General features: G+C 47.4%; 1 protein-coding gene across 1 annotated transcript in view; it reads left to right on the top strand.

The window, feature by feature from the left end:
- The first annotated feature begins 3,241 nt into the window (after positions 1-3,241).
- NCAN (neurocan) overlaps positions 3,242-15,393 on the top strand; it is a 220,557-nt gene continuing 208,405 nt past the window's right edge. Inside the window, exons 1-2 of the mRNA XM_078670555.1 lie at positions 3,242-3,266; positions 3,450-3,854. Of these exons, the coding sequence (XP_078526681.1) occupies positions 3,242-3,266; positions 3,450-3,854 (430 nt within the window). The remainder of the gene's footprint in view (positions 3,267-3,449; positions 3,855-15,393) is intronic.

Here is a 15,393-nt window from a genome sequence, read left to right as displayed (position 1 = left end):
GGTTTATGAGAGCACAGCTGTCAAACAGACCTATTGCTACCAATATAAATAGAGTAGCACTCGTCCCTGTCAGCCATAGGCTTCCATCAACCAGCACATTACAGCCATAGGCTGCAGCCTTTGTCAATCACAAATGAGCTGTGACCATCGCAACCAAATGTTATTGGCTGTTTGGCGGTATCCTTCCGCCTCCATAGGAGTACTCACACTAAGCTGCATGAGGGACTACTTTATAATTGCGCCCTTCTCTGTCCTCTTCCGCTGGCTCCCTTCAGTGTGCTTAACTCTATGAGCTAACCTGGCATGCGTTAACGAATGAAACCTTGGCTTCTGCCTTTCTCAATGATTGTTCTTGGTCCACCATCTTGCGAAACAACAGACATTCTACTGCCCTCCCTTGATGCTGTGACTGCGTCCCCCCTCCGACCCCACTTAATGGAACTCTGCTCTCCTGGTTTTTTTTTTTGGTTTTTTTTTGGGGTCTTGACCAGAGAAAATCTACTATGTGCATATATATGTGTATAGAGCTAACTCTAATCACTAGTATATGTAGTAGACCTTTATACTCTCTACCATTCCTATGTGACTCTTAGAGTATATCCATTTGTATCTCTTCCTTGAGTGACTTTACAACTTGTACATTTGCAATTATTTTCCGTTTCTATCTCTTCCTTGTGTGACTTTACAACTTGTACATTTGCAATTTTTTCTGTTATGTAACTCAAGTAATCCTAAGTCCTTATGTATGTATCGCAACTGGTTCTTATGTAAAGCGCTCTGACACCTTCGGGTAATGTTCGCGCTATATAAAATCGCATTAAATTAATAAATAAAGTGGGGTTTTATCATACCTATTTGCCCCACTGGTGCAGACAAGGTGGGCGTCCACTAGAGGGCGCTATTGCATCATGAAGCAGAGGGCAGATACTGCTTCATAAACAAGGTGTGGTGTCCCTCCGTGGGCGTGGCCCTCTAGGAACCTTGAGGAGCTTTTATTTACATGTTTTGTTGTTAATGATGCAGTTCTTGCAATGAGGGCCATTTCCCTCTGCACCTTCCTCCTTCCCTGCCACTTCTGTATGTTTTAGGATCTAGTTATTTCTTTTGAAATGTCTGAAGGGGTCATAAGAGCTCTGGCAGGAGCAGGGAGGGCACAGAACTTCCACACCCTGCTGTGCTTTGTAACTTTCCCATTCTTTACTCTCTTACTCTCAGTTCACAAGCAAACAGGAGGTTGTAGGGCGTCTAAGGGTGGGTTGCAACGGGGGCTCCCCTTTTTATGGTAATTATTATATTTACATTTCTATCTGTATTTGGCCATATTTATTTATCACAAATTGTATCTGTGCTTATCCATATCTGTTCTGAGTTTTGTGATTTTTTTTTTTTGCTGTAACTAGTACATTTCCACATTTATCGATCAATCAAGGGTTGGTAAAGTGCAACAAATCACCAGTGAGGGCTTCAAGGCGCTGGGGGGAGGTGGGGAGCAGATCCGTCTAAGTGCTGGGGTCATTCGAAGAGCCAGGTTTCGAGGTCCTTCCTGAACTGAACATTTATTAAACCGATAACTGTTCATTCATACTTGTTTGCCTGACAGGTTTCAGTGATATGAATACTGATAGATAATGAATAAATACACTAAAATGACATGTAGGGGTGTGCAAATGTATCTGAAATTACATATAATTATGCAAAATGCAAGAGTGCCGTTTATCTATATATTTTTGCGCAAACTGCATCCTCTCAATAATTTTTGACACAAGAATGCATTTTGCACTGAAAAAAAGTCCCAAAAAAAGGACCGCGAATAACAGCTACTCGCATTCTGTTGCTCCTGTGTGTTCATGGCAAATTTTTACCACAAATGGTGCGAACTATATAAATATTTTTGCAACTGACGTGTAACTATGCAAAAGGGCGTAATGGCATTGTCAGGAATTTTGTGTGATAAGCACAATGTGAAATTTCCAATATTATCTGAATTACACCTGTGTAATTCAAATTTCACCCAAACTTAAAGTACTCATGCACATTTTTTTTTATCAAACTTGTGCACATTTGCAGCCATTTAATATTGCCCGCTGCCGAGGGCTATACCTGTTGTTAAAGGCCCTGAACCTACGTTATAGGCTCGAGCCTCAGGCATTGGCCTATAACGAAAGAGAGGGCCTTTAACAACCGGTACAGCCCTAGGCAGAAGGGCTATAAGGCTGTTCAAAATTAAGAAGGGAGAAACATGAAGACAAACACTGTAGTGTTGAAGCTCTGGGCTTATACCAACCATTATAAGCCCAGAGCTACTGAACTGTCTTCAATGGAGCTCTCAACATTCCAATGTTCTAATATAGCCTTATAGCCCGCCGTAGCGGGATATACCGGCCATGAAAGGCCCGTACCAGTGTTAAAGGCCCAAGCCGGAGGCGAGGGCCTTTAACAAGGGAGCAGGACTTTAATGACTGGTAGAGCCCAGCTACAGAGGGCTATAAGGCTATTAGAACATTCTGCCACTAGAGAGCAGAATGTTCTAACAAATATTAGAACATTGGAATGTTGGGAGCTCCATTGCAGACAATGGAGTGCTCCCTACTTCTACGGGCCGGTAAAGGCCCGCAGAGCAACATTCTAATGTTCTTCAAAGGCTTCTCGAAGCTCGAGGGGATTTATATCCCCTCGAGCTTCGATAACCCTTTGTTTAATTTGTTAGAACATTCTGCCCTAGCTATACCGGCTATTAAAGTCCCGCTATCTCGTTAAAGTCCCTCGCCATTGGCTCTGGCCTTTAACGATTCAGCGGGCCTTTAATAGCCGGTATAGCCCGCTACGAAGCCCGGCTCCGAGAGGCCTTTGTTCACATCAACAGCTGTGAACAAAAACAACATTGGAATGTTGCTCTGCAGGCTTTTAACGGCCCGTAGAAGCCCGGAGCACTCCAGTGTTTTCAATGGAGCGCTGCACGTTCTAATGTTCTAATCCTTATTAAGAAACTTTACCTATTTCTTAACTCCAGTACCTGTCTTTAAGGACAGCCTTTAGCCTGGCAGTTATGACTGGCAGCATTTAGAAGCATTCAAGAAGCAACCTAATTCCTATATTCACAAATAAATACAGATGGGAAACTACACAGTTTTTTGTCTGTAAAATTTGAAAACTTGGAGTTTGTTACAAGTCAACTCCTGATGCCTGTGGGATCAGCCCTGGCAAAAATGTTCAAAACAACTGCACACTGCAGGATGCCGGGATGAGATTGGGGGTCATGGAGCCTTGCATGTTGAAGTTGTAGAGTGGCACACGTTTGGAGCTGTCATAGTCTGGCTTGAGGATTTAGTTGTGGCCAGGCCTTCCTTCCAGAGTCTAGATAAATGAGACACACACTAACTACAAGTAGTAAACTCTTGTTTTCTTGACATCACTGCATGGTTCTAAATTGAGTCCCTTTGTTCCCGCAGGTTCTCAAGACAATGCCAGGAGGATCCATTTCAACAAGGTCCAACACGACCCGGTGGAGGTCGGACTGGCCGAGGAGGTGACGCTGCCCTGCATTTTCCTGCTGGACACGTCTCAGTCCCTTGGCCCGAACGATGCTCCCGACCCACCACGCATCAAGTGGACCAAGGTGCAATGGGATGCCCAGGCTCGGCCCAAGGAAGTGCCCATCCTGGTGGCCAAGGACAATGTGGTAAAGGTGGCTCGAGGGTTCGAGGGCCGGGTGGCCCTGCCAGGCTATCCGCGGGACCGCTACAATGCCACCTTGGTGATCTCCACCGCACGCTTCAGCGACTCGGGCACCTACCGGTGCGAGGTGGTCATCGGTATCGATGACGAGCAGGACACGGTGCCACTGGAAGTCAAAGGTAAGTCTCTTTAATTCTTTAATAGTATGTGTAGGTTTATAATGTAGATTACAGAAACATAAAGTGCCTCCAATAAGTGTACTGAGTGCCCATCGGCACCCCTGAGCAGAGAGATTGCACCCCAAACTTAAGGCCTGAACAGGAAGTGGGGATTTGTACATTTTCAGTAGCAAAAGGATAGACTATCACAATGATGTGTCCCAAAGAAAGCAAAATCTGTCTGTGGTTGCTGAACAGGTATGATAGATTTCTTTCTTTAGTTGATAAAGTCAGATTTATAGAGAAATTAAATTAAGATCGGTATTCATAAGATAAAGAGACAGGAAGTGTAGGGATGGAAGAAAGAGGCGTGAGGTGGAATCAAGACCAGGCAGCCTCGGTATTCATGAGATAAAGAGACAGGAAGTTTAGGGTGGAGGAGGAAAGAGGTATGAGGTGGAATCAAGACCAGGCAGCCTCGGTATTCATGAGATAAAGAGACAGGAAGTTTAGGGTGGAGGAGGAAAGAGGTATGAGGTGGAATCAAGACCAGGCAGCCTCGGTATTCATAAGATAAAGAGACAGGAAGTGTAGGGTGATGGAAGAAAGAGGCGTGAGGTGGAATCAAGACCAGGCAGCCTCGGTATTCATGAGATAAAGAGACAGGAAGTGTAGGGGTGGAAGAAAGAGGCATGAGGTGGAATCAAGACCAGGCAGCCTCGGTATTCATAAGATAAAGAGACAGGAAGTGTAGGGATGGAAGAAAGAGGCGTGAGGTGGAATCAAGACCAGGCAGCCTCGGTATTCATGAGATAAACAGACAGGAAGTGTAGGGAGTGGAAGAAAGAGGCATGAGGTGGAATCAAGACCAGGCAGCCTCGGTATTCATGAGATAAAGAGACAGGAAGTATAGGGTGGTGGAAGAAAGAGGCATGAGGTGGAATCAAGACCAGGCAGCCTCGGTATTCATGAGATAAAGAGACAGGAAGTGTAGGCGGTGGAAGAGAGAGGCATGAGGTGGAATCAAGACCAGGCAGCCTCAGTATTCAAGAGATAAAGAGACAGGAAGCGTAGGGTGAAGGAAGAAAGAGGCATGAGGTGGAATCAAGACCGGGCAGCCTCGGTATTCATGAGATAAAGAGACAAGAAGTGTAGAGGTGGAAGAAAGAGGCGTGAGGTGGAATCAAGACCAGGCAGCCTCGGTATTCATGAGATAAAGAGACAGGAAGTGTAGGCGGTGGAAGAGAGAGGCATGAGGTGGAATCAAGACCAGGCAGCCTCAGTATTCAAGAGATAAAGAGACAGGAAGCGTAGGGTGAAGGAAGAAAGAGGCATGAGGTGGAATCAAGACCGGGCAGCCTCGGTATTCATGAGATAAAGAGACAAGAAGTGTAGGGGTGGAAGAAAGAGGCGTGAGGTGGAATCAAGACCAGGCAGCCTCGGTATTCATGAGATAAAGAGACAGGAAGTGTAGGGGGTAGAAAGAGGCGTGAGGTGGAATCAAGACCAGGCAGCCTCGGTATTCATGAGATATAGAGACAGGAGGTGTAGGTGGTGGAAGAAGGGGCGTGAGGTGAAATAATGGCGAGGGAACCTCTGCATGTGGCAGGCATTTAAGAAAATCTTTGGGCCCCTGCACGTATATACTTTATAAACTAAGCACAGCTAAACCTGCATGGCCTGGATTTCCCCGCCCCTGAAGTTACCAATACAGGGGTACTGGCAGCTCCGGGGTGGGACAAATCGCGCTCATTAAAGTTGGACCCCGAGGGTCCACTATGAAATGGCGAACTACTGGTAGAATCAGTCAATTGAGGTATAATTTCCCCGGTAATTCCACATTTGGGCCTGGCTTTCACCAGGAGATTTCCACTTCTTTGAAGAGTGGAAAACTGTGTGAAAGTACTAAGCTGTTCATTCTAAAGTGGAGTGGTGTGGCTCTCTGGTTAGAGGCGGCAGACCCGGAAGCAGAGAACGGCCCGGGACCAGGGTTCAATTCCCGACACAGCAGGGTCGTGGACCAGGGTCAAAAACGGACTCGATAATTCTCGCCTCGGTGCCTACTCTAACCAGGGAACACACTCGGCAACTCTGGGCATTAAGCTTACCTCATCTCTACAACGGCCCCCCACAGACGCCGGGGATGCCTGGTTCCACCTTGGAGATACCCAGAAAGGGACTATCTCACAGGGAAAACCAGGACGGGTTCCCCAGCGGTCTTCAGCGGCAGGATACTCCATGGAGTCGCAGTGCGCTTTACAAGTACACCCACATTTACATTTAATGGAGCCGGCACCAGTGGCGGCTGGCGCAGGTAAGCACGGTGAGGTGGAAGGGGGCTGGAGTAGACAGACAACGGAATAGGTAAAAATAAATAAATAAAACCTATTCGGCCGTACAGTTACCGGCCCTAATGGAATTAAGAGGTCACTTATAAAGAGGGCGTGCTTTCTGTGAAGCTCTTCTTGCCTAGAAACATTTACTTAATGTTAAAAGAGGATCTGGATGGTAAAAAAATTTTGGGCAAATCTCACAATTTCGACATAAGCGGGTGAGTGAAAACCTTTGCAACCTCTCGAAGTTGACAACTTTTTTATAGAATTGTGCAAATTTTGCGTCTTTGCTCTCCCCGCTTGCCCTCAGATTTCAGCTGTTTGTTCAAAACTGTGAAAATAGGGCAAAATTGCAAGTCAAAGGTGCGCACTCTCAGTTTGTGAAGACAACTACCCTGCCATGGGTAGCTGAATAACAGGTGTTATTAGCGCCCAATTCATTAGTTTTCATGGAATCGAGGCTTCAAGAGCTGACTTCGCAGTGTTGGGGTTAAAACAAGAGCCAATCAGATCTCAGCGCAAACTCTTCGCCCAGTGAGCTGTTTTGGTCACCCCCTCCCTATAGGGGGCAGTCAAAGGTCACGGTTCAGCAGGTTGTAATGCATCTCTTAAACATAGGTCTGGCTTTCAAAGAATGTTGTATGGTAATGTAATTATTACAGGTAAATAGTATATGTATTTGTGTGGAAGCAAAGAACAGTAGAATAATATTGGTGGAGGTGAAAAGGTCAGGTGACAGTTGCTCTGTCAAGCCGGACCTAAAAATCCATGTAGGTTCATGGAAAACACTTTGATTTCAGCAGAAAGTACTCAATCTACGGGAGACTCCACCGGTGGAATTTCTAACGTCATATTACAGTGGAATACTAGCCTTTTGACCTGCATTACGCGTGGCGGAAGTAATATTTCTCAGGTTGTTCAGAATGTATTAGCTGTGATGATTATCGCCTATTCTGAGAGCTTCCCATAAAATGGTTCGTTATATATACACATTTTGGCGATGGCTTTCCAAAATCCATGTCTTGTCATTTACTGGCTTGATTTCTTCTTTTACATTTTGCAGATATCGCCTTCCAAATTTTACTTGGGTAAAATCGTAGTGTGTGTAGAATTTAGGTATGGTATGTGTGATGACGCGTTCCCAGTCATTCAGGAATTTACTGGGCCACGTGAAGTTGAGGGTCTGTGTGTTTATTTACATCTATTACATATTTCAGAATTCCAGGTATAAAGGTTTCATAAATGGAATAAAAGGGCGTAGACTGCGAAACACGGCGTGTCTGCAGGGGGGGGAATGGGTATTTCGCAGGGCCCTGTCCAACAGTGCGCTAGCCAGGGGTGTGGCTTCCATTGGTGCAGCAGGTGCAGTGGCACCGGGGTCCTTAATAGGCCTGAGAAAGCCGCTCAACGCTGTTTATTGCTGTGGTTTGCAATTGTAGCAACAGCCAGGGGGGGGGGGGCATTTCCTTCCTTGCACTAGGGCCCATGACACACTGGCAGAGCAACTGGCTCCAGGGGAGAGGCCAGGGAAGGAAGGTGCACCCCCCCCCCCACTCTCTGTGGGGGGGGGGGGGCATTGAAGCGCACGTTTCAAAGACCTCGAGAGCGAAGGGGACCCAAACACCAGCTGGAAAAGGTCAGGCAATCAGTTTTCTGCATTTCTGTCAGGTGGGAGCCGAGATTTCCTGCCTGTAATCAGTGGGGACGTCACCGGAGCAGCTGAGGGGACTTGTGTCTGCATACCCCCTGGGGGGGTTGATTTCTAGACAGCCAGGCATGCCAGCAAGAAAAAGATTTTTCAATAATAGCTCTCGGTTCCTTTTGCTTGTAGCAGAAGACGCCGTTGCACCATGGGTACAGAGATGTGTCCGGGTGTGCAGCCCGGGCGTCGCTTCCCCCAAGGGAGAGCTTTAACCCCTTGGCCGCGGCGGTAATTCCGCCGTGGCGCTGGGGGGGAGGGGGGTCCGCGCGGCGCCGCCATGCTCGTGACGGAATCACTCCGTGCCTGGAGATGCTTCCAGAAGGTCCTTTTGGGTTCAAAAGTGTCCACAAAATAAATACAAGGTTCCAGAAGCTCTGAGTTGTTCCTTGTGATTATGTCTCCCACAATGCACCTTGCCAAATCCTTTAAAGTCCAGCTGAAGGTGGTTAGCTGGTGCCTCTTGATGGAGGTGATGCAGGTGGAGCTCTTTAAACCTGTTGCTTTCAGAGAGTCCACGCCTTCACTTCTCAAAGCAAGGCAAAGTTCTTATGGGATGAAGAGCAAAGTGTGCAGCAGGTGCAGTCCTTAAGAATGCAGTCTTCTTGGTGCAGGCCAGGGGTTCAGCAAGGCAGTCCTCCTTCTTCTTGTAGTTTCAGGCAGGAATCTGAGTTGCTGTGCAGCGCTCCCATATCTATCCAGTGTTCTTAGGTAACAAGCAGGGTCACGTCCCTTACCAATGGGGTCCAGGGTGCCACCCAGAAGTATGTCAGTTTCCTCCAAAATGTGGCATATTCTTGTCCCAGACAGCACTATTTGTCAAAATCCAAAATGGAGCAACTCTATCTTCCAACCCCTCTGATAATTCAGTTACTGGGGCTCCTGTCTGGCCAAGGGTGCAGGAAGTGGGGGTGAGCCTGTGTCCTGTCATTCCCTCTTTGAAGACCAGTTTGGTTACTTCACCCCCATCCTGGCTTGTGCACTGTACCTCCAGATCTCCTCCCACCAGAGGTCCTTTGTCTCTATGCAGGCCACGTCACACCTCATCGGAGCAGTCTGCCTCAGCCTGTAAATTGCTGGCCAATCAGGAGAGGCTGCTGGAAGGCTGGATTTTGGTACATCAGGAAAGCAAGTTCTATAACTTATTTTCTGTAATAGTTATAATAAATCTTACATTTGCAAGTTATTTGATTTATCATAAACTTTTCTTTTAAGTCTTTCAATTAATATTTTAGCTCACTCCTGTCAGTAGTTATACTTTATTAATGTATTCCAATGTCAGCTTATGGAGGTAATGTACTACCATGGGGAAAAGGGAGTTTGGCAGTTTTTCCCTCACCAGGGCATATAAAGCATGTTTTAAAATGTCCCTGCTTATTTTTCGAATGCACCCTACCCTCGGGGCACCTAGAGTACAGCTTAGGGGTGACTTGTATGTAAAAAAATAAGGTAGGTTAAGACTTCAGAGGTACCTTTAATTTCAAAGTCGAATTTGAACATAGCTTTATTTTAAAAGTAGCTTTCAAAACAAGACTGGCTTTAAAAGTGACGGCAGGCGACACAGCCGTGCACACTTGAGTACATTAACTCTGCTGTGCCTCTAAGCCTACATTCCCTACCATATACTAGAGAGTACAGGTATATTGTCATACCAATTTTAATGACACCTAATTACCATATACCTTTCGCACAGAGCACTGGGCCGGGGCCTGGGGAGCAGAGCCCAGGGCACAATCAGAGTCAGTTACCACCAGTATCAGTCAAATAAATGGGGGTGATCAGGGGAAAGGAATGACTTTCTCTCTCTGCTCCTTACAGGCGCAGTGTACTGCAGACAAGCTTCTCCGGAGAGGGGACTGGGCTGGTGCACTCCAGATATGGACAGGCTGCTCCATAGAGTTGCAAGGCCAGTGCATTAGTTTCACGGACAGGCTCCTCCGCAGAGGGGTACTCCAGACACGGGCAGCACTCCAAACACGAACAGACACTCCTGTACAGAGAGTAGGACAGGGTTTTTATTAGTGAAGAACATTGAAACCTGAAATAGGGGTCCCACTGATACTTGGTCCTTTTAAACCAACATAGAAGAAATTGGCACAGAAGCTGAAATATAAAAGAGCATTTTTATTAACCTCAAATGAGGTGAGACTACGTCACACAGAAGCCTTAGCAACTGAATGAGGTAGTCTAATGAGTACAGAAAACTGGGGCTTTATATATGCTGAGGGTTACATACTCAGCATAAGACCAAGGGGTTGTCCTGGCTCATGTAAGCATGCAAAATGACTAATATGGACATGCAAGATCTGCTTGCTCAACAAAATGGGAGTAGAGTTACTTCTCCATGCAGAAGCAAAAATAGCCTGACAGTTATCCTAGAGAAGCAGGTGCATTCTACTAGCTTGGCCCTTCTGGGCATGTGCAAAGGTAGAAGATGCTAAATATAATTTGTCTCTAGGCAGACTCCAAGAGCAGTTAACAGAAAGGTAGGACAGAGCACATGGCGAGCACATGGCAAACAAAATGACTGCCAGAAATACAAAATGGCTTTCAGCTCATGCTAACAAATCCGTTCAATATTTAACATTAGAGGTGCAGTAACTGCTGTCATTTACAACTTTGCATGATTTCCTGCTCACCAAGTACAGATATACATCTGCCTGCATTTCTCTGACCAATCCAAAATGGCCGCCTTTTGGAATGTTTAGGGCCTACCTCTGTGGTCACGCTGGTGGACCCTGGCGCTAAACCCTGCCTCCGGCCCGATGAATCCCCTGCCACAGGGGTTTAGCCTGTCCCTGCTCCACCTTCATCGCCTGCACCACATCTGAGAGCCTCTGCTGGCAGCGACAGGGAAGCTCTATTTGATTATCCAAGAGTTGCCTGGCACCAGGCCCTGGCCACCAGATGAAGCCGGGGGCGCCTTCCAAGAATAATGCAAGACATGCCAGCTTCATCCACGCAGAGCGCCCACCCTGCAATGCCTAGAAGGGGCTGGAGAAAGGCCGGCTAGGTTTCCTGCTGGCACCCGGATGAGTATTTACACTTGGGCGCACAATACAAGTGCATTTACATCAGCCGGCTGCGGAAAATGAATTCGCGAGTTCCCCGAGCAGGGAGAGCGGATATGCAATCTTATAGCCCCTGCTAGCAAAACAATCACCTTCACTGTACATGGCCTGAACGCGGCAAACCCAGCTGCCGACATCACACAGAGCGTCAAAGGGGAGCAGGGACTTGATTAAAAATCTGTTGCCTTTTCTACTTCCGGCGCTGCACTCCCCAGCTCCTCGCGCTGCTGGAATCGGTTCCATTGAAGTTATTTTGTGGTGACATGATAACACAGAATTTTATAGCTGAATTCTCTGGTGCTCTAGGCTGAAATATGCAAGGCCAGGTGCCAAGTTATAGGAATGTGCGAACCTGCAAGACTTGCAGCTTCCAAAGCTTTTTTATAACTCTGTGAGCTACAGAAAGTGCAAAATCGCAGAGGCATTTTAACCTTTTACATGGTGACCGTAGAGGGGTCCAACACCAGTGGCGACCCCTCCGCAAAGGCGGACGAGCGTTGCTCCACTGGCTCAGAGCCAGCAGCTGAAAAATAAAACAATATTTTAATTTATTTTTTATTTTAAACTGCTGGCTGAGCCAGCGTGTGAAGGGAGGGGCAGGGCAGGCCGTAGGAGGGAGAAGAGGAGTGTACTTGTAAGTGCGCATGTCTCTTTGGCCGGTCAAACTGACATGCACACTTCGGTTTCTCCAACCCAGCTGTATTGCACAGCCAGCTTGGAGAAACAGCACAGACTCCCTGTGTCAGAATGAGCATTAAACCAGCCTGCTCAGGCCAATCCCCACGCTGTTCTCAAACTTGAAAACAGTGCAGGGATTGGATGGGGAGTCTGTGATGCTGGCCCAGGGACTGCTGGGACCAGGAAGTGGACGCAGAGGAGCGCGAGGCAGCCGGCAACCCCAGGTACGTTTAAAAAAAAATGATGAACCCTGCGCTCGCTTCTCCCCCTCCGCACTCCCGTCCGCCCGCCACCACCCTAAATCAGTGTTGACCGCCACTGTCTGGCGCTCTCCACCCAGAAGGCATCCTACAATAAGAAATTGCCAGAGGGGTGCATTCAGGGAGTTTTGACTATGCTTTGTGGTGAATCGGATGAAGTTGGTGACTTCAATAGACTTAACAAAGACTGGCATTGCCAGATTTTGCCCGACTTGGAGAGTGTAGTAAAACATTTCCACACTGTGAGCAAGCTAAGGGGTTTTGACCTATCAAGGGAGTTTATTTTGACAGGTCAAACTCCTGCCACAAGTTAACTAGTGGGGTGTCGGCTTTGTAACATGGCTATAAACCCAAGTAGACTCATTGCTACAGAACCTCTCTTGTATCCCCCTTTCTTTCCTGCTTCTTTCTTTCAATCATCCTTTACCTAATTTCCCAGCAAGTCTATGTAGAGGGGGATTGGCTAAACTTTTATCTCAAAGTACCTGTAATCACTGCAATACAACTACATTTGGCTAAACTCGTGACAGAAATTCTAATGTACCTGTTTATAAAAAAGTTATAAAATTACAACATCCTCGTCCTCAAAATACAAAAATTACTAAATCTCATCCTCGTCGCCAAAAATGTTGTAAATAAAAGTTACGTAGTCCATGTAGTTTCTTGAAGCTCCTTTATTCATGTAAGATGGTAAGTCAAGTATAATTGAATTGAAGTGGTATTTATATAGCGCATGGCGACCCGAAGGCATCCCAGCGCTTGTAGACCCCTGGGCAGATGATACACGGGATTATGGGAATAAGTATAAAAAGGACAACCCCACCAGGAGCAGCCTCCTGCCACTCAGCCCTTATCAAACTGCCCGACATCCACGCAGAACATTCTAACAGGCTCTTACATCATGCTTTCTATGCTGAGCAGCAGGAATAAATTTAACAAATTTGAAATCAAAATGCAGTTTTTGCCCCGGTACAGTCCGGGAGCAGTGGTAGGCCTGAAGCTATGTTTGCACTCCCGCTCCACGCACTGCTGCCTACCAAGATGCAACACGCTAAATAGTTTTTCAGGATAGCTTTTTCTTCTGATATTATTAATTCACTCATAATTCTTGTCTAGAGGGATTCGTCTTTGCACATACCTCCAAAAAACCCTTTTGATTTAATATCGTGCACAAAGAGTGGTTAACTAGAGAACTTCTGAAGCTTTATCAATGACTCTTTTTATCACGTCTGAAGTCTGCTAAGAATTCATCTCTTTTCAGAACGCGGAGGAACCGCTCCGTTGTAATGGGAACGAGATTTAATAGTAATTAGTTTGCGGATCTCTCCGCGGATGTGCCTTTCATGTGAGCCTCTCTCCCCAATCAGAGGAAATCAGCGTCAGATGAGGCTGGGAGCAGCCACTTCCGGTCCAGCCGCGGAGGCACGGTGCGAGGTACAGCGTGTTTGTGTTTTAATAAGCGCTAGAGGCCCTCACTGTTAACCAGGCGCTATGGGGTCAGAGGTCGGGTATTAACATCACCGGTGGCGGTGCAAAGCACTAGGGAAAGTGCGATTGTGAGCTTTTTATTCGAACTGACTTAATTCCTTACTTCGGGAGTTCTCTGTTGCGAGCATAGTGATCTTGCCTGGGGCTGGTATATGGATTAAAAGTCAGGTGTGCATATTATGCAGTGACGTGCTTTCTTACATACGAGTTGCTCTCACCGCCTCGACTTGCATTGTGGTACTTGCAGGACTGACACGTCGTTGTGTTCAGACGCATTTGACCACTTTGTTCAATGGATGAACATCAAAACTACAGTTCCCAGAATGCAACTTTTTTTTTTTTAAATGAACGCTGGAGTGGAAACGCTGCGCCTCGCAGACCCGGAGCTCGAGATCCCGGATGATGCGAATAAAGTTTGGGGGCGGGGGGAGGGGCAGGCAGGTGCCTATACATACATAGGTCAAAGCACCGAAGCCTGCTGCTTATACGAAACGAAAAGCAGTTTATAGCAGATCAATGTAAGCTCGCGCTGTGGGTTACAAGGGGGGTTTATCCCATACTGCGACCCCCGGGGTTAGGGCTGGCGTCTCACTGCGATTCCAGGGCGCCGTGAATCCAGGCCAGGGCTTGTCTACCACAAGCATAGATAGATACAAGGACGCGTAAGTTCAAAGACAGCAACAAAAGAAAACGGACTACAGCTCCCAGAATGCTTTAGGTTGTCAAATAAAAGTCCATGGTGTGAACATAGGGGCAGATTTACAAGCCCCTTGCGCCACTTTTGCGTCACTTTGTAACATAGGAAAAGTAACGCAAACGTGGCGCAAGTGGCTTGTAAATTTGCCCCATAGTGTGCAGATGTTCTCCAGGACTCCCTCGATCTCCCGGGGCAGGGCATGAGGAAGGGGTGAGTGAGGGGTGTCTTAGTGTGGTCAGTCCACTGTCATTCACTGCTGCCCCCACCAGATGGCGAACACCACATCACACCCTGGTCTGGACTAAACCTTTCCTGGAGATGGGCTCTCAGCCAGGTGGATTCATCCGCTCTCCCCTGTGGCTCAAGTCGGAGTGTAGAGAGGACACTGTTGCTGTTCAATATCACTCTCCAGCCACAGGTGGCCACTGTATTCAGCCACAGACAGCACTACCGCTGGTGGCTACCATTGCAGCCACGGAAAGCCACCATCTCACTCTCCAGCCACAGGTGACCACCGTATTCAGCCACAGATAGCACTACCGATGGTGGCTACCATTTCAGCCTCGGAAAGCCACCATCTCACTCTCCAGCCACAGGTGACCACCGTATTCAGCCACAGATAGCACTACCGATGGTGGCTACCATTTCAGCCAAGGAAAGCCACTATCTCACTCTTCAGGCACAGGTGGCCACCGTATTCAGCCACAGATAGCACTACCGATGGTGGCTACCATTTCAGCCACGGAAAGCCACCCTCTCACTCTCCAGCCACAGGTGACCACCGTATTCAGCCACAGATAGCACTACCGATGGTGGCTACCATTTCAGCCACGGAAAGCCACCATCTCACTCTTCAGGCACAGGTGGCCACCATATTCAGCCACAGATAGCACTACCGATGGTGGCTACCATTTCAGCCACGGAAAGCCACCATCTTACTCTTCTGGCACAGGTGGCTACCATATCACTCTTCAGGCACAGGTGGCTACAATATCACTCTTCAGCCATGGATGGCCACCCTTTTACTCTTCAGCCGCTAATGACACCCATATCACTCTTTGGCAGCCACCAATTTTACTCTTCAGCCTCAGGTGGGCACCATATCACTTTTCAGTGGCCACCATTTTAGTCTTTAGCCACAGTTGGCCACTAAATCACTCTTGAGCCGCAGGTGTCCACTTCAGCTGGCCACCACATCACTCTTCAACCAAAATGTGACCACCATATCACTTTTCAGTCACAGGTGGCCACCCTATCACTCTCCACCTTTCGGTGGCCTCCATATCACTGTCCACCTTTCAGTGGCCTCCATATCACTCTCCACCCTTCGGTGG

This window comes from Lissotriton helveticus, chromosome 12, assembly GCF_964261635.1.
Source record: "Lissotriton helveticus chromosome 12, aLisHel1.1, whole genome shotgun sequence".
Taxonomy (NCBI): Eukaryota; Metazoa; Chordata; class Amphibia; order Caudata; family Salamandridae; genus Lissotriton; species Lissotriton helveticus.
The sequence above is the reverse complement of the archived record's forward strand: the minus strand, read 5'-3'. Positions and strand labels throughout refer to the sequence as shown.